This window comes from Talaromyces amestolkiae, assembly GCF_001896365.1.
Source record: "Talaromyces amestolkiae strain CIB chromosome Unknown scaffold5.1, whole genome shotgun sequence".
NCBI classification, from domain to species: Eukaryota; Fungi; Ascomycota; class Eurotiomycetes; order Eurotiales; family Trichocomaceae; genus Talaromyces; species Talaromyces amestolkiae.
Genome location: NW_024468041.1, coordinates 1,584,556 through 1,603,451, shown reverse-complemented (window position 1 = coordinate 1,603,451; position 18,896 = coordinate 1,584,556). Strand labels below are relative to the sequence as shown.

Here is an 18,896-nt window from a genome sequence, read left to right as displayed (position 1 = left end):
AATCTAGACAAAGGTCCGCGCATGTAATTCTCAGAAGTAGGACGAGTTGCGTGGCTAAGGCAATGATACTAGTGGACGGTTCAGTTACCAAGGCGGGCGGCAGTCGGAAAAGTAATACGCACCATAAATGCGCTTACCAAAAATATGCGGCGCTTGGCTAGCACAAACACCGTCATAAAACCAACGAGGGGTGCGACTACTTATTGCATCCCACTGTAGGTTGAAACGGTTGCGATGGATGTCACCAGGGCAGAAGATGAAGTTGGAACTATAAGTGACGAAGTTGTCCCATATATTCCAATTCGAATACAGTCCATAGTAAACCTCTGCAAGTCTTATAGTGTGACAAGTACGGGGGTAGGGTCGCCAGCTCAACCTAACCTACCGGTAGGTAAGCACCAGCCCCAGGGCGTATTCTGACTGATACGCACAGGGCGTATTCAGGCTCGTACGTGATCATAGACTGTCTTTTGCAGGTCAGACTGCGCCTTGATTTCAGAAGGATATATTTTCTTAATGTTATACATCTAAGAAGGGAACAGAAGAATATCCCATAAAATAGACATGGTAATTGGGTGGGTCGGGATGGGCTCTGGGACCTTTATTTTCAAACAATGGGTTCGGGTAATAACCCTAAGCCACCTACCCTAACCTGGAATCTATATTGGCTTTTTTGACTTGTCAGTCAACCTACCGGTAGGTCTAATATTTATTCTTCTTTATTATCCTTAGCTTTTCTAATAACTTTAATTTGAGAATTATTATCATAAATCTCTTTTTAAGGCTAGGTACTCAAGTTCAGCCAGGCTTAAGGAGTAGATACACATACGCTATACGCTCACTGCGTAAGCGAAATACGCTAATCGGGATACGCTGCTGCGTATACGGTCAGATTTCTATGCCCAAATCTCTGTAATTGTCGATCCGATTCGAAATCTGTCATGACGAGACGATGAATTTTCGTCGTGGAGTCAAGTATAAGAACGGCGGTCTTCCGCCGACTTTCAAGCTTGACGTAAGGTAAGCATCGACATTCGCGCTGCCTCTCATAGAGTCGTGGCTGCACAATACAAAATGAAGAACGTTCTCTCTCTTGTCTCGTTTGGGTTTCTGGCCCTGACCTCCACAGTAGCGAGTGCTCCAACCGCATCTGCCTCGGCTGGATCAGCTACGCCAGCAAGATACTGCGTCCATCTCCAGATACCAGTTCATGTGGTGACCACAAACACGCACTACAACCAGCCTCGGGTTGACAGTAACCTTGACGCCATTGATTGGACAGTAAAGACCACCACGTGGGACTTCAACTGGACTGCACAGGCCAATGGGACTAAGCACGTCGACGAAATATTCGGCATCAATGCACAGCTTTGTGTTCCATCGCGAAAAACTAAGAAATCAAGTATTCTACAAATTGCAACCGCAGGTCAAGGCTTTGATAAGCGGTGAGTAATAGGAACAATATGGAAGTATAATTAGTGACAGTCAGCTGATACTCCATATAGATACTTTGACGTAGAGACCAACCCCTCAGAGTATTCTTATGTTGATGCAGTTGTTGCTAAAGGGTACTCTATTCTAACTTACGATCGACTCGGAACCGGGGCATCTGATAAACCAGATGCTTATGATGTTGTCCAGATTCCCACAGATGTTGAAATATTAGCTGGCTTAACAAAGATGGCTCGCAGCGGGAAGATTATCAGCTCAGCTACGGTACTCAATGGGAGCCTGGTTTCCGACTTTATACCTACAAAGATTGTCCACGTGGGCCATGCGTATGGATCATATATGGGCACATTCATGCTGGCAAAATATGGCGACCTTGTTGACGGCGCCCTCCTGACAGGTCTACTCTTTAATGACCAACTAGAGGACAACGGGATCACCGTCCTGACTTATAACCACGCATTCCCTAGAGAGGTTAATCCCATCCTCTTTGCCGATTATGGCTCSGGCTACTTCATATTAGATTCGGAGGAGACTCTTCAGAAACTCTTTTTCCAAAAAGCTAGCCTAGATCCGGCGTTACTAGCATATGCCGAGAGCATAAAGCAGCCCGAAACCGTAGGCCAGTACGCCACGGAGAACGCGCTTGAAATTCCATCGACGGCGGCCAATTATACAGGACCGATTCTGGTAAGTTCAACAGAGCCTAATTTGAATAAAAAATTCCCAACTAAGAGTTTTTCACGCGTAGTTCTTCAATGGCGAGTTCGACAACTACGTCTGCAACGGTGACTGTAACGGTGTCCAATATCAGAACCAGACCGAGTATATTTATGGAAATGCAACCGATCAGTTTTCCTTTTATCTGCAGCCGAATACTGGTCATGCCACAGGGCTTTCTATGAATGCTTCTGCCGGCTATGAGGTCATGCTACAATTTCTAGACTCTCGAGGCCTGTAGCTGAACAGCCTTCCGTTGCTCAGCCTTCCGCTGTTTTGTTTATATATTTGCATAGATAATACAGAATAATCACAATACTACCTAGAGATGATATTGCTAATAGGCGGGCCGGGTTTTGAAAAAATAAAACCTGACCTGCTAGGTTCTGGGTTTCTCAAAATGAGATCCGCTCTACTTTGTGGATTATATAGACTAGGTTATAAAATCTATAATGAACTATTCTACACATAGAAAACAATTTTGTGCTTTGGATAATGGAAAGCATGGATTTTGATTTATGATGCGGGCTACTCTCTCAAGTATTCTGGATAATCATAAGATTGAAAGGGAATCTCCATTATTCGCTACAGGTCTAGCATGTGTCCTCTTTCCTTCTGGATCGACGGGGAGGCCCAAGGGAGTCATGACCGAGCACCAGGCAATTGTACGACTAGTTAAGAACTTCAACCTCGCCGAATCCGCAGGAAAGCCTCTACCTCATATGGCTGGTCTATCCTTTGATATGTCTACCTGGGAAGTCTTCATGCCTCTCCTAAGTGGTGGAGTGGTGGTTTGGATTGATGTGATGACGGTCCTAGACTATAAAGCCCTTAGCGATGTGTATGCCCGCAACCACATGCGAGCTGCCATGTTCACCCCTGCGTTTTTTAAACAGCGTCTGCATAGTATTCCTGCATAGTATTCCTTCCATTTTCAAGAACCTGAAATTATCGATTCTAGGCGAAGATCGTCTGGATCCAAAGGATGTCTTTCAGGCAAAGGAACTAACGCGAGGAGTCACCTTGAACGGATACGGACCCACTGAGAACACAGGTGCTAGTACTATTTACACAATTCCAGATAAGGATGCATTCGTAAACGGCGTGCCTATTGGGACATTCAAGGTAGCTCTGAAGCATATGATATGCATGATTTACAATGCCGTCCCCAGAGTTGTAGTTGGGGAGCTTATTGTCGCTGAGAATGGGTTAGCGAGAGAATATACCGACGCAGAGAAGAATGGAGGTCGCCTTGTACACGTGCTCATTGGTCAGGATACAGTCTGGGCATATTGGACCGGGGATTATGCTCGATGGAGACCGATTTGATGGGCAATTGGAGTACTTTGGCCGTCGAGACGACCAGGTCAAAATCCGCGGCCATCGGGTGGAAATGGGTGAGATTGAACACACCCTCCTCTCCCATCGCGTAGTACGCAGCGCTGCAGTCGTCATGAACGGTGTGAGAGCAGAGGCTGACCTATCGGCTTTTATGACATTGCATCCGTTTCAAGACGACGTGGCGGAGACGGAACGAGTAGATCCATAGAATTTATTTGATACAGAGGCGTATGACAGCTTCACACATCAACGCAATAAACTGAGACGAGATTTTGTTGGTTGGCTCTCTTTGTACGGCGGATCCAATATTGACCTTATAGACATGGATGAGTGACTAGATGACAACCTTCAAGCGTTATTAAACGGGCAAGACCCGGAAAGGTGTTGAGATAGGCACGTGTTCTAGAATGATCCTCTTCAACATCACCAAAGAGCTGGAATAGTACGTTGGTGTTGAAATCTTTCCAAAGCTCATGGTGGAGCAAGTGACCAAGGCCGACGAAAGATTCGCAGGAAGAGTGAAGCTCCATGCAGGTGTCGCTGCCCGTATCGAGAATTGCATGCATGGGTTCATCCCCAACCTGGTCATCATCAATTCCCTCGTGCGATACTCTCCAAGCGCAGGCTATCTCTCTAAAATTATTCTAAAGCTTATTCGTTGCACGGCGTGAAGACATCATTCTTTGGTGATATCAGGTCCTAGCCTTTGTAGGACGAGTTCATAGTCTCGAAGGCCTTGCACAACGCCGGCGCGAAAGCCATATAGGATCAAATCCGCAAATACATAGAAGAATTCAAAACAGCAGAGACGGAGTTGCTTGTTAATCATGGATTTTTCACCTCCTCGACGAGTCAATTCCCAGATCGGGTAGATCACGTTTAGATTCTCTCCAAGCTGATGAGTGCCACAAACAAACTCAGCTGCTACCGCTTCTCTGCTGTCATTTCATCTCAAAAATGCTATATTATCGCCGCGATTGCCCATCAGGTCTAAAATAGTAAATGGACCGATTATACGGCGCAGTCTCTCGATTCCCGAAGCTTGTTAGAGCACCCGAGAAATTCGCGTAACAACACCATAAAAGCAGTAGAAAATATACCAAATCGTAGGATGATCCTCGAAAGCTACATGGCGGTCGCCCTCAGAGTCAAGGCTCCTTCTCGTTCTTTGAACACTAGGAGTTACTGGCAGGKTTGTCACCGTAAGCGAGCAGCACAAAGTGCAGCCTTGCTGCCAGGAACTCTGGTTGCCATTGTGAATTGGGCAGGCAGGCATAAATTAGCTGGGCTCGACAAAGCCCACAGCGCGGGGTATTTGATGCAATCTTCCACCGACTGGGATCAGACTGTGAACAGAAGCGGGTGATGTTCAACTTCCCTGTCGATCATCAGTGTCGGAACGTAGACTTCTTCACAAACCATCCAATTCTAGTAACACGGCTCGCATGGCAGAAAGTAGTCGAACGCGAAAAGACAATCCGCACTGCTTTCATACCAGTTGCTAAGGATCTCTCTTCGACATGCATTACCTCCAGCGCATTTTGGCAATGCATCTTCAAAATTAACTCCCGTTAGGTTCACCGGCTCTTGTCAATTGAGATGCGAAATTGCGAAATGGACCGCCCTGCTTTAGGCTTCGGTCATATCCCAGTCTCGTTAGCATTAACAGCAACCGCAAAAGCTCCCTGCTTACATGCAGTTGACCACACGCAGGAGCAGTCGGGCGACGATACCAGTCCAGCGTGGTTGACCAAGTGGTCCCGCGTCTAAGTAAACAGTATGACATCGTGCAAGTTTCTGATCCGTTCTTTGGAAAGCTTGATGGCGCCGCATCTCTGTGCGTCTGGGCCACAAATTACTTGGAAGCGCTTCACACCTACTTCAAACAGTACCGACCCGTCGTTTTGCTTGGGTATTCTTTTGGCGGCCTGTTGGTACTGGAAATGGCTCGATTGCTAGAGATTAGTAAAAAGGGATCACTCTTCGCTGAAATCGTACTCGACACGCGTTCTTATGATCCAGACCAGCCATTTTCCAAGGACGAGGAAGAGAGACAGATAGCTGCTGACGATGCCGTCCGCCTCTGTGGCCCCGGCCAGGGAAGACTGATTGAGAATACTGATAGAAAGATACTTTGACAAGCACGCCATAATATGAGAGAATTCTGGACTCCCGGATCACTACCTCGGCCGTTCACTCTACCTAGCCACCCCGGAGGTCGTGGAGTCGTGTATTGTAGATTGGTGGCAGAGTCAATGTCCACATATTGAGGTTCAGCAAGTGGAATGCTAGCACGGAGAGATTTTCGAACCCGCGATGGGTGGTCGCATAAGTGCACTGATAAATGAGCATTGCGGCCTAGATTCACGCGCATTGAACCTTAGGTAGGAGGTGCGCCTCATACGATGATATCTACATTGGTTGGAGTCTGGTAACTGTCTAGTTTTATTGATGTTAAGCGAGTATGGAGATATGCTATGATAATAAAGCGGAGACGTCATTAATCTAAGGCCCGATATCTTGTAACACCAGAAGATTAAGTAACCCTAGCGCCGGACCATGAGGCTCTCTACTCTATAAATTTCACACTCGGGTCGTCGCAGGAGCACCTAATGTTGGGAGGGTGGAGTGATATTTGTTGAGCGATTTTTCGACTAGAGTTAAAGTGGGTTGAAGAAGCAACAAATCAAGGGAATAGCATTCGATATGTTAACTATATTTGGAATAGCCCCTAAAACATTCTTAAAAGAGTTTTATATACAAAAGAATATGTACGTATAATTAAAAGTTATTGAGTAATTAGTAGGTAAATCTAGGCTAAAAATGTCTAAATTTCTCAAAAGTGGGGTTTGGCATAAATCAACGGTTGGGGCCGTAACTAACTAACTGACGCTGTTGACAAACCGACCACGCTGGGACGAGATCTGAAGTGAGCTCAATGATTTTCTGTACTTTTGACTAGAGGGTAACCTCAGGCCTTTTTCGGGAGAAGTTTCAAACAATTGTGTCCACTGAGGCACCCATTTTGCGGCGGGACTGCGGTGATTAGATCTATCCCAATGATTTGTGCTCCACTAAATCGCTCGCGACTTTATGCTTAGCCCAGCTCAGATGTCGCATCCGCGTCGCCAACCGAGGTGAATCACCAGACCTCAAGGACCCAGTAAGAGCCTATGAAGCACTGCCGAGCCATCAATTGAGATTATCACGACATGCTCTGCCCGGATCAGTTCCTTCATCCTGCCTTCCTCTCACGATGCGTATCCTCTAGCATGCGCCGCCAAGAACCTGAATGTAACCATGATCGGCAAGATTATCTTCATTGGCAATTGTCGCCTACCTATCCGGACGGCTGCCGATCGCTAGGATCTCTTGATCGAAGTTTGGACTTTTTCCCGTCGAACTTCCTTCCGGGATACTGCCTTGATTTGGTAGGTGGTTTACTCGACGCCGGGTTCTTGATAACACCGTCGTATTTCGACGGCACTCTAGAGTAGCGGGCGATCACATTCGTCTTTTAGCATGTTTCTCAATGCATCGAATACTGTTTGGCCTGTGAAGCCGTGGTATTGTTCTATATTTAAATGAGAGGTTTTCCAGAGTCGTAAGAGTGAATCAAAACCTCCTTCTTCAGTAATCAAGGTCTTCGTGAAAGTACTAATGCGGTATCAAAAGTGGCTACTGCCTCTATTGGCAGGCGGGGTCAGAGCTGCCCCGGCAAGCACCACGAAAGACAACGTCTCGTCTGTCGTTAAGAATGGCGTCACATATACCGTCTTCGAGCATGCCGCGACTGGCGCTAAGATGGAGTTTGTCAAGAACTCTGGTATCTGTGAAACCACCCCGGGGGTCAATCAGTACTCGGGATATCTCTCCGTTGGCAATAACATGAACATGTGGTTCTGGTAAGTGTCGCTATTTATCAATTGGGGAGTTTTTTTTTTGTCTAAGTAAATAGGTTCTTCGAGGCGCGAAACAATCCCCAAACAGCTCCTCTGGCTGCCTGGTTCAACGGTGGTCCTGGATGTTCCTCCATGATCGGCCTTTTCCAAGAAAATGGCCCCTGTCACTTCGTTAACGGAGCCAGCACTCCCTCACTGAACGAGTATAGCTGGAATAACTACGCCAATATGCTCTACGTTGATCAGCCCATCGGTGTTGGTTTCTCCTACGGCACGGACGACGCGACTAGCACGGTGACTGCGGCACCCTACGTCTGGAAGCTGCTGCAGGCGTTCTACGCACAGTTTCCAGAGTACGAAAGTCGTGACTTCGCCATCTTCACCGAGGTAAGTCACCTGTCCAAGTCAACCAGCACTGACTAATTATTTAGTCATATGGTGGACACTATGGCCCCGAGTTCGCCGCGTACATCCAGGAACAAAATTCCGGTATCGCGGCGGGATCTGTCTCAGGTGAAAATATCAACTTGATTGCCCTTGGTGTTAACAACGGTTGGATAGACTCCACAATCCAAGAAAAGGCCTATATCGACTTCAGCTACAATAATTCTTACCAACAGCTCATCGACGACTCTCAGCGCACAAGCCTCCTTAGCGACTACAACGACCAATGTCTTCCTGCTATTCAACAATGCGCACAAACAGGAAGTAACTCCGACTGTCAAAATGCGGATAACGTTTGCTACAATACCATCGAGGGACCAATTAGTAGCTCGGGTAACTGGGACGTCTATGATATCCGGGAGCCGTCGAATGACCCATATCCACCTTCGACATACTCGACCTATCTGTCCAACTCCCGCGTTGTGAAGGCTATTGGTGCCCAGACCAGCTATCAAGAATGTCCAAACGGGCCGTACAACAAATTTGCATCCACTGGTGACAGTAAGTCTCAGTCTTTACCTTTGCTATCTTGATGCAGGATCTGACAACGTAGACCCTCGATCATTTCTCTCTACACTCTCCAGCGTGGTCCAGTCCGGCATTCACGTGCTAGTCTGGGCTGGGGACGCGGACTGGATCTGCAACTGGCTCGGCAACTATCGGGTTGCCAATGCAGTGGACTTTTCAGGACACGCAGAATTTAGCGCAAAGGACCTGGCACCATACACGGTCAATGGTACTGAAAAGGGCATGTTCAAGAATGTGGACAATTTTTCGTTCCTTAAGGTATATGGCGCGGGACATGAGGTCCCCTACTACCGTGAGTCCCTTGTCCAAATTATTTTGTGAATGGGTGTTAATGATTATGATGTAGAACCAGCGACAGCTCTACAGGTATTTGAGCAGATCCTTCAGAATAAGTCAATTGTCTCAACTTGAAGCTTGTAACGTGGTATGCCTTTCCTGTCTATGGATGGATATTTCTGCTGGTTGCACATACCGAGACACACATGTCGACCCAAAAATACCGCATTGTGAACAGTGTATTACTTGCAAATTCACTACTATTTATTCGTCCATTATTAGCAGAGATGATAGAGAATTATATTGTCAACTGAGTTCACTATTCGTTCTTCACGGGTTCATCTGGTAGGAGAGGCGTGTCCCGATCAGGTGTGTTTGATAAGCGGTCATCTGATCTGACTGCGTAGTATATTATCGTGATATCATATGTCGGGAATATCTTCGATTATTTTATTACTAGATCTAGAAGATATGAAAAATAAATTTTTCTACGTTATGTTATCTCTCTACTATATGTAGCTTTATATTAACTCGGACTCCGGCTATTTGTATATTTCCGTAAAGAATATTCGGATTTACTTTTCTATGCCCCTGATTGAGTCAAAGTTTAGACAAACTTACAATATAGAGGGTTATGGTGTAAAGCCACAATAAGAATTTTTCCTTGATTAAGTGCATATTCTCAGAACAAACTGAAGCGCGTACCCTCTTATACAGCGGCTGGTTTGTGTGCTCTTGTAAATCGTTCATCGTATCGCGGATGTTATCGTTGCATTCTTCGACTTTTATAGACGTATCGAGGTAATTACAAGCATGCAAGACTCCTGGCATCAGCTACCACGTTATTACAGACCTAAAATGCCGTCCTTATACGTGTGCACTCGCTAGCACGATATTGATCGCTTGCAGGCATTGCCGCAGCGAAGCAAAGAAGTCTTAAAACATTCGAGTTACTATAGTCATCATTATCAACCGTTTCAGCAAGCGACTGCAAAACGTCTCGGAGATTGAGAAGCTCGGTTTTTCAGCGCGCAGGCATTCTTCTCATGGCTGTGGAAGTTGCGGATAGTCGAGACAATAGCAGAGAGATAATCTCTTATTATCCAGTGATTGGGTTACAAAATGCAGCAACCACATGACAAAAGCTTTTAGGTCATGCGATGGGTACAGTGACCTGTTCTTTTATCTGCGACCCTTGTAACTTATAAGTATTCTCGAGTCTGAAGTCCAAACTTTCCAAGAAGCTGATCCCCAACCCAGCGACAGCAGTCATCTACTCCTTTTTTGATCGCCATGAGTATAATGCAAAGCTCATCCATACCTTCCGGGTTTGCATTCGCTATATTAGAAGCTCAATTAGAAAAGCGTATGGGTAATGCATGACGTTTGGCAACAGCTGATTTCCATTCGAATCGTGAAGTTGCGCACCAAAGAACTCTTTGTCTGAAAAATGATAACACTGCAATGTCATGATGCGCGTCATCCCAACCAATTTTAAGGAATGAATATAGCCCATACAGGCAGTATCCAACTATAACTGTGCCTCGCATACTCTCGGCAAGGCTCCAAGTTTCCCAATCATCAGACCCTTTTGTCCTCAGTAGACTGGCTATGCTTGATTCAGGGTCTCCAACACTTTTCATGCGAGGCTGTAAATGCCCGACATTATTCACAAAAAAAAGTATGTATATGCTCAGCATTGGCTCTTTGGCGAATGTCTCCGTCAAATAGACGGAGTATTTGTAGAAGAATTAATGCCTGAATTGAAGCCAATAAACCGATATGGGAGTCGGACATTTGCGTAAACTCAATCAATTCATCAAAATATTGCTGGATAGTATTACAAATCAGTTGTTGATTTGTTTCCAATTTTCTCTCATAAGACGAACGAATCCCTAATATTCTAATCAATAGCTTTGGGAGGTGGTTTCGAAGTAACCTGTTGGGAATAAATGGAATCTAACCATAAGGTACCAACAACTTGGGGAATGACTTTGAACGCTCAACAGCGTAAACAACACGATGCTGGTATAACTCATCAGCCAGCACGCTTTTCTCAGCTGTATCATTTATGCTCAATATGTTCAGAACTCAAAAATCGTGGATGTTTGTCATGGCTTCTTGCTAGTCTATATCGTAGTCTGGGAAAAGCGGCAAGGAGTGGTTGTCTATCCCAAAACCAAAATAAAGGGTATGGTCCTGTGTATACGGAGTTGTCTCATATTCGTTGGCTGAGGTGGTCGTTTCTTGCGGAAGAGACTCTAAGTTTGTGGGCCTCAAAGAGGGAGATGGATAGTGGCACTAGAGTGATCGAATACGACATCGATAACATTTTGGACTGGCCACGTCGCACCGTCTCTTTGATCTGATACACGCAGAACATGCTTGGCGATAGGGAGGTGGCATGATGAAAGAAATACACTAATTATGTTATCACAAAAGTCGTTGCTTACAATGATGAGGGGAAGTTAATATGAGAGAATCAAAGAGTTGCGCATCTCAAGACTCTCTGATTGGTTCGACCTGTACTTGACTTCCACAAACCTGTGAGTCTTAAGCGTATAAATTGAGTTGTATAGTAAAATTGGCTTATCTATATATGTATATGAAATGATTTACCTCTTTATTTATTAGTCATGTGCAGCGTGAAACGTATATTCTTGGAGTTTTCTTGCCAGCTCAGACTACAATCTCGTGCACTTCCAACACCTTAGCTGCCAACGCTTGGAATGTCAAAGTAGTTGCTAGCAGATCTTGGAAGGCGATGTTGAGACCCAGCTCCTTGAACAACCAGTTCCGAAGCTCAACGCCAATCATACTATCCAACCCGTACGCGCCTGGAGACTTGCTGTCAAGCTCCATTGATTCAATGGGGATCATCAAGATCGCGCTACATTTAGCCATGATGTGACGAGCGGTAAATTCTAATGCTACAGCCGGATCAGCGTGTTTGGCGTGTAAATTTGATAGCTGTTCAACAAAGCTGGCACCATTGCCAGATTTTTTATTAGCGGAACTGGAAGAGCCTCCGCGTGAAAGCTCCGATAGCGCTCTGATTTCTGAGAAACGGCCAAGAGAGAACCAGTCAACATCCGAGTTTTCAGTTTCCTGGGTTGCATGCATTGACCTTGCAATCTTAGTAGGATCCAGTCCCATAATAATAGCCGCATTGGCTTGAGTTAGTGGTTCTGAACCCAAAGTTGGCCTGGGTTGCGACATGGCTGCACCGAAGCCTCGCAACATTTCTCGTTCATTGTCACCATAAAGCCCTCGACGTGTTACCAGAGCCTGCGCGGCTTGACTTTCCTTTTCAGCAATGACACCTACACCTATTATCATGGGCAGTGCCAAAGAGGTTCCAGGCTTCCCGCTCAAGTTACGGCTCCAGGCAAGATTATCCAGGAAGGAGTTGGCAGCTGCATAGTTGGTCTGGCCGGGAGGTCCCGCTGTGGCCGAGATGGACGAAGTTATGACAAAGAAATCAAGATCTGCATCAATGCCGTTCGAAGCTAGCGCCTCATGAAGCGCCAGCGCTCCATCAACCTTGGGCGAGAGTGTATCATTCCACATGTCGAGAGTCATGTTATGAAACATCACGTCGTTCAATACCATAGCTGCATGGACCACACCTTTAATCTTTCTCGCTCCGTCACCCTTTGTCACGGCATCAATGGCTTTTTTGATGTCCAATACAATGGTCGCGTCGCCTCTGAATACTCAAGGTCGAGCACCTGCAGCCTTTATGTCTTCGATGAGTTTCGCGGCGACCGGCTTATCAGCGCCTGATCGAGAAATGAAAATAAGATGCTTGGCTCCTCGGTCCACCATCCAGGTCGTTAGACTTCGACCCAATCCACCCAAGCAGCCAACAAGAAGGTAAGCATCTTCGGATGAGAAGCGGATCGAGTACTCCGGATCAACAGATCTGATCGTATCCTTTCCGTAATTGAAACTCAGAACTGATGCGTCTGGTAGCGTCTCGCTCGATGCTAAAAGATGATTCAGAGTAATCATTGAATTCTCGCCGATATCGCTGTTTTCTTGTGTGGCAACAGCGATCGCTGTTTGCAGGTTTCCACCTATTACTGTCGGATCAAGTGCAAGGCTGTAAGCTACATTTGTCACGATGAAACGAGCCCCGCGATAGTATGGTGTAATGTCGGGKGCAGCTTCAAGCGTGTTGTCCGATGCCGGGCTTGATACGACAAAACTGGCACCTGCTGGGATGTCCTTCCAAATGCGCTGACTTGTATTCGAGAAATTCTCGACTATTACAACACCAGCAGACCCTGCTCTCTTCAAGGCTTGATTGATGCCCTCAAGATCGTTGCTGTGAAAGGTGGTCAAGTGATCCGTAGTTCGAAAGTTGGGGTCATCTTGAATGATGACTAGTTGGAATCCAAGTGACCTGCAGATTGCTATCGTTGAAGTTTTCAAAGCATCCGATGAAGGCATTAGGAAAACGATTTTTTGTGCAGATGCCGACGCAGCTTGGAGAGCACTCATCGCTTGCATGATGGTGGGTAGAGATCGAATTAGTTTGGTCACGTCTTCCGGCACAGCCGACAATTCTACAGCGGCAGCAGCCTGAACTCTGACAATTGTGTCATAAGCACTGCTGGTATATGCAATAATCGGTTTGTTCTTGAGACTTTGCTTAACATCAGACCCAACCTCAATAACCGTACCGTAAACGAGTCGTGGATCTGAGGGAGGAGACTGCATATCCTTCTTCTGGAATTCAAGCGCTTCAACCTGAATGTCCACCTCGCCGACGCCGATTTGAGATCGTTGCAAGCGGCCATTTTGGCTGAATGTTAGCGCTCCGTACTTCGGTACACCTTGGAGGTATTCTCCTCGTTTAAGCAGGCGCTGGATTGGCTTGTCGCTGGTTGCAGATCCGATCATGCGCATGTTTAGGCTGTTGTTGGGAACTACACGACTCACATGGATCTGACCATTGTGAAGCCAGTATTCCGACTCGAAATATCGAGGACGATCTTCGTGAGCAAAGATAGAAATAATGGCTGTCGCAAGAGATTTGAAAGTGGTATTTGTGTCGTAGTCCAGGACCGAGGCAATGGACGTTTTGTTTTCCTCTCGTACGACGCGAAGGAGGCCAGCAACTGTTGAAGCAGATGGATTCTGGCCCTGATTCACGCCCGTTGTCAGCCAGAGAATAGGTGAACTGGTTCCAAGGAGTTTTTTGAGATGTTCGAAATTTTCACAGTCAGCGGCTGTGATGAGGTTGGCGTTGGGATTGAAAACCACAATAGGTTTGTTGCTAGTCGACGCATTGGTATATCCCTCCAGTGTTTGAATAGTCACCAGGATTCCACATGCCTTCAAATTTACAGCTAAACCCTCGGGAGAAGCAGAGTGTCTTGGAGAGTAGACAAGATCGACCGTCGGTGCTGTGGCAGACACTAACTCATTTGTCCGGGAATTTTTCGTAGCTTTGCTCCATATTAAAGACTTATCAGCAAAGGAAACAGCAGAATTCTTGAATCCAGCAGTGTCAAGGATTTTCAGAGCCTTGGTCATTTCTGAGGACTCTAATAGAAGTACGGCATGACCACTTTCAGACAAATGCTTTCTTAGCGAAGAAGCTGAACCTGTTTCAAGAAGTTGTGCGCTCTCTTTAGTTCCCAAGATGACAAAATCTTGTTTATCAACATTGACAGCTTCAAGCGCAAACTGGCCTTCCGGAATAGATAATTTTCCAAGTCTGGAATCTTCTTTAACCCCCTCCTTGTTGGAGACAAGAGAAATTGTTGTAATTAATGATGTATTTCTCAGTAGCTCCATTTCAGGTATCTCACCGTCCTCATCTAGTAGAAGAAGATATTTTAGGGGATGCTTGTGGCTCSCCMTCCCAACCAGTGCAACGACAGCTGAGACGGCTTGCATACTGTTTGGTTGATCGTAAGCGTTAGATAAAACAAGATGATCAAGATCTAGTTTCCAGGAGACCCCAGAATACGGCATGGGAGGCAGTGTTGCTTCATACCTCGGAGGCAGAGCTGCTTCGTAGGCCAGGGTATGTAGACCTTTGATGTCTAACACAACTTCACCCGTCTTACCAAAGATTTTACCGTCAGATAAAAAGCGCCGCAAGCGATCTTTACGACCTTCAGGTAACCAAGCGACAGCATCACCGACCGTACCTTCTGATTCACCAGCCTGCCTAACAGTTACCTCATCGATGCCAACGGGAATGACTCCCCATAGCATTTCCTGATAATCTCCTCCATGTATAGCTATTATTATCAGCTGCAGGAGTGAGTCCACGGTAGCTGGGTGCAGGAAGTATCGAGATTCATCTTTCATCAATTCACTCTTCGTAGTTATCGGAATCTTGCCTGCCGCTTGACTTTCATACTTGCCGTGAGTACGAATTCTATCTAGAGCTCCAAACTGACGCCCGTACTCAAAACCGACCCGTTGAAATGTCTCATTCCATGTCTTCCCGGAATGGCGCTGCGTCAAATTATCAAAATTGACGGGGTGTTTCTCGCTGGGAGGCTCCGAGCCAACTGTTTGGGCTGTGCATGTGCCAGTACAATGAATAGTCCAAATGCCGTTGTCGTTGACGGATTCCACAGCAAAAGAGTAAGACGTGGGCTCTGTTTTGGATGATGAAGATGTTAATCGAACTTGTATTTCAATGCCTGCGTCTGTTGGTGGGATCACCAACGTTTCCTTGAGTTCCACGTTTCGTAATGTAGTGCCTATAGACTCAAGACCGATTACGTCGCAGCGTTGGCGGACAGCCTCAATAGCTAACGCTAGATGTCCAGCACATGGAAAGATGATTGATCCACCAAGCTTGTGGTCTTCAAGCCATGGCACATCCTTCAGACGCAACACATTCCGCCAGGCTATGTTATTATCTGACAAGCCGAGAATCCTCCGACCAAGAAGATCGTGCCGAGCATGAGTAAGATGACGATACTCAAAGTTAGCTCGAGGCTCTGCCCAGAATATCTTCTCGTAATTCCACTGATATCTCGGGAGGTCAACAACTGTTTGAGGGGAGCTTAGTCCTTTGAGCTCTGACTTGTTGACCGCAAGCAAATTGACGGGGTAGCCTTCTACAAAAAGGACACCGGCAGTCTTCAGTAAGCTGATAGCAGCATTACCTTCAGGGCGCACAATAGTTGGAACATAGGCGAACCTCAACTTATTCGATTGGCATATCTGCTTGAATGGCCCGCCGAGAGCAGAATGAGGTCCGACCTCAATAAAACCTTGCACATCCTTAAGACTTCCACTACTGGCAAGTAATGAAACACCTGTGTTGAACTTTACTGGATTTGTCAAGTTCTTAGCCCAGTATCGACCATCAACATCAAGACTATTTAACATCTTATTAGTGACAGTGGATAGCATTGGTTTAGGGTCCTGACGCCACTGATGATCAGGGCTGTCTAGACCAGCTACGGCGCTATCAATGTAGTTGGCCATTGGCTCGGCAAAATTCTGCATGTAATTCGAATGATAAGCCATGCCAGTGCGAACCTCACGCGCAAAGACTTGCTGTGCAGCAAACATTTCCCGGGCCTCTTCAATCTCAGCAGCAGGGCCACTGAGTGTCACACTGTTGGGCGAATTCTCGCATGCAACGCTGAGATTAGGGCCGAGTTTAGATAAGTCAAGATCGTCAACACCCTTCCCAACTGCCAACATAGAGCCGCCTGACGGACCAAAAGTCCTAAGACAATAACCACGGTAATAACTTGCAACAATAGCTGCAGGGGCAGATATCAAGCCTGCTGCGTAACATGCCGCGATTTCGCCAGCGGAATGACCGATGGTTGCTTCAGGTACAATTCCCCAGGACGCGAGAAGGTCGACCACGGCAATTTGTATGGCAGTAAGAGTAGCCTGAGCCACATTCGGATCGTGCAATTTACTCTCCTCCTTGGAGCAGGACAGTTGTTGTTCAATTAAGAAGTTTGGGGGATGTCGAAGACCCCCGAGAACGATATCAAGCTTTTTAATAACCCTACGAAACAATGGAAAGTGCTTGATTGCCTCTCTTCCCATAGTAGGCCACGCTGCACCCTGGCCGGTGAAAAGGAAAGCTACTTTCTCAACTGGTGTAGAGCTTGACGTGAACCTGAAATTTTCGCCATTCAAATCCTTGGCTACAGCCTGCTCGGTAGTAATGATGAAGCCCTTGGTACTTAACACGCTGCGCTTATTGTTAAGTGTGTAGACAAAATCGTGAAGATTGTAGTAATCCACAACCGCCGCATGCGCTCTAATATTTTTTGTCAACGTTGTCTTGTCGTGGGCCGACATTGTCAGCAGTAGTGGTCGGTCCTCCGAGACCTCAGAGACAACCTCAGTGATCGGTCCTTGAGCCTTCAATGCGACATGACTGTAGTTTGGAACCAAGGCCTCGACATTTTCCAAGATAACGTGCGCATTAGTGCCGCCGTAGCCGAAGGATGAAATGCTAACCCTCCGCGATTCGAATCCATCAGGCCAAGCGCGAGCATCACGATTGATGACGACATTCCACTCCTTTTCGTGAATAGCTGGATTGAGATTCTTGAGACCAGCAACACCTGGAATGACGGCCTTCTCCACCATGAGAGAAGCCTTGATTATGGCAAAGATACCACTAGCAGCTTCACTATGACCGATGTTGGGTTTAATGGCACCCAGAAGTAGTGGCTTATTAGGCGAACGAGTGTCATTCATAGCTCTCGAAACAGCTTTAACTTCAATGGGATCGCCTACGGGAGTACCGGTGCCATGCGTCTCAAAGTAGGCTGTATTGTTTGGGTCGAGGCCAGCTCTCTTGTAAGCATGTCGGAGACCTTGTAAGCATGTCGAATAACTCCTTCCTGACCTTCGATACTAGGGAAGGTAATTCCGTATCCAGGAACCTTTCCATTAGTATTGCAGGCGGAAGAGCGAATCACAGAACGAATCACATCGCCATCGCGGACAGCGTCATCCAGTCTCTTTAGGTAAAGGGCTCCAGCCCCCTCAGCACGACCATACCCATCTGCAGATGCATCAAAGGTGTGGCACATGTTTGTCGGCGACATAATGCCTAGATTAGCTGTATTCATGTGTTGGTCGATAGATATGATGATATTAACGCCGCCGCACAGCGCTGCATCGCAGTCTCGGGCGCGCAGCGCATGACACGCATTGTGTACAACATAGACGGCTGAGGAGCAAGCGGTATTGATTAAACCACTAGGGCCTCTTAAATCAAATATGTTTCCAATACGAGCACTGATTATTCCGGGATCAACACCAGTAGCTGCGTAATTGTGTCGAAAGTCATGATCCTTGAATGTCATCTGTTGGTAATCGGCAGTGAACGAGCCACAAAATACCGCAGTGTTGCTTCCAGCGACATGACTTAGAGTTACACCTGCGGATTCAAGAGCCTCATAGCAGACTTCAAGCATTTTCCGCTGTTGTGGATCAAGCCACATGGCCTCCACAGGGGTCATGTTGAAGAATGTTGGATCAAAATTCTCAGCATTTCCATCCAGATAGTAACCACCGGGAATTTTGATGCTACCGGGTCGATCTTCGTTAGAGTGTAAGAAGGCATTGATATTGAAACGGGACTTAGGAACCTTTTCGCTGTTCCCAACCCGCTTATCGAGTAGCATCTGCCAGAGATCCGAGGGCCCGTCAACAGCACCTGGCAGTCGACACGCTGTGTGTAATCAATTAGCAATCTTTCAATAGACATAGTGATGAGAAAACCATGTACCCATTCCGCAAATAGCAATTGGTTCTAATTGAACATCCTCATCTGGAGGACATGATTCGGGTGATTCAACGTATGGCATCGTGAAAGATATGGTGAATCTGTACAATGGTGCTTTCCTTTTCGAGCTGGCATGATTTCTCAACTCACGGATATTTGCTCATTTATCTTTCTCTTTTTGGAGGATAAGTGGGGGCCCAGAAACCTGTTATCCGATGAACACTTCATTTCGGAATGAATGTAGCAATCCTACGTGAGACTTGACAGCTGGAAGCATCTTGCACATGAAGACTTGTTCTTCGACAATGTCATCATCGGAAAGGGCCTAATGGTATTCTTGACCGGGTCCGGGTAACATGCCGAGCAGAGCATGCGGAAAAGAAAATTCGTATTCGGACAAATTCGTTCCCTCAACTGGGAATGGGTTATCGCCAGAAACTTCGTTACGAAAATAGGGATAGGGTTAGGGCGGAAGTATGTCGGCTCGG

General features: G+C 46.5%; 2 protein-coding genes across 2 annotated transcripts; one reads left to right on the top strand and one right to left on the bottom strand.

Annotated features, from left to right (window-relative positions):
• Window positions 1-1,074: 1,074 nt before the first annotated feature.
• Window positions 1,075-8,795, top strand: BHQ10_003610 (uncharacterized protein; the record flags this gene model as incomplete). Its single annotated transcript, XM_040875886.1, has 13 exons — window positions 1,075-1,445; window positions 1,506-2,139; window positions 2,201-2,406; window positions 2,738-3,066; window positions 3,131-3,377; window positions 3,445-3,706; window positions 6,612-6,673; window positions 6,741-6,841; window positions 7,208-7,415; window positions 7,469-7,799; window positions 7,844-8,357; window positions 8,410-8,676; window positions 8,731-8,795. 13 exons carry the CDS (start codon window positions 1,075-1,077, stop codon window positions 8,793-8,795), a joined length of 3,597 nt encoding a protein of 1,198 aa, XP_040732114.1.
• A 2,544-nt stretch (window positions 8,796-11,339) lies between these two features.
• Window positions 11,340-18,490, bottom strand: BHQ10_003609 (uncharacterized protein; the record flags this gene model as incomplete). Its single annotated transcript, XM_040875884.1, has 4 exons — window positions 11,340-12,334; window positions 12,392-17,443; window positions 17,524-18,354; window positions 18,412-18,490. The coding sequence occupies 4 exons, from the start codon at window positions 18,488-18,490 to the stop codon at window positions 11,340-11,342; spliced, it is 6,957 nt and encodes a 2,318-aa protein (XP_040732113.1).
• Window positions 18,491-18,896: the final 406 nt, after the last annotated feature.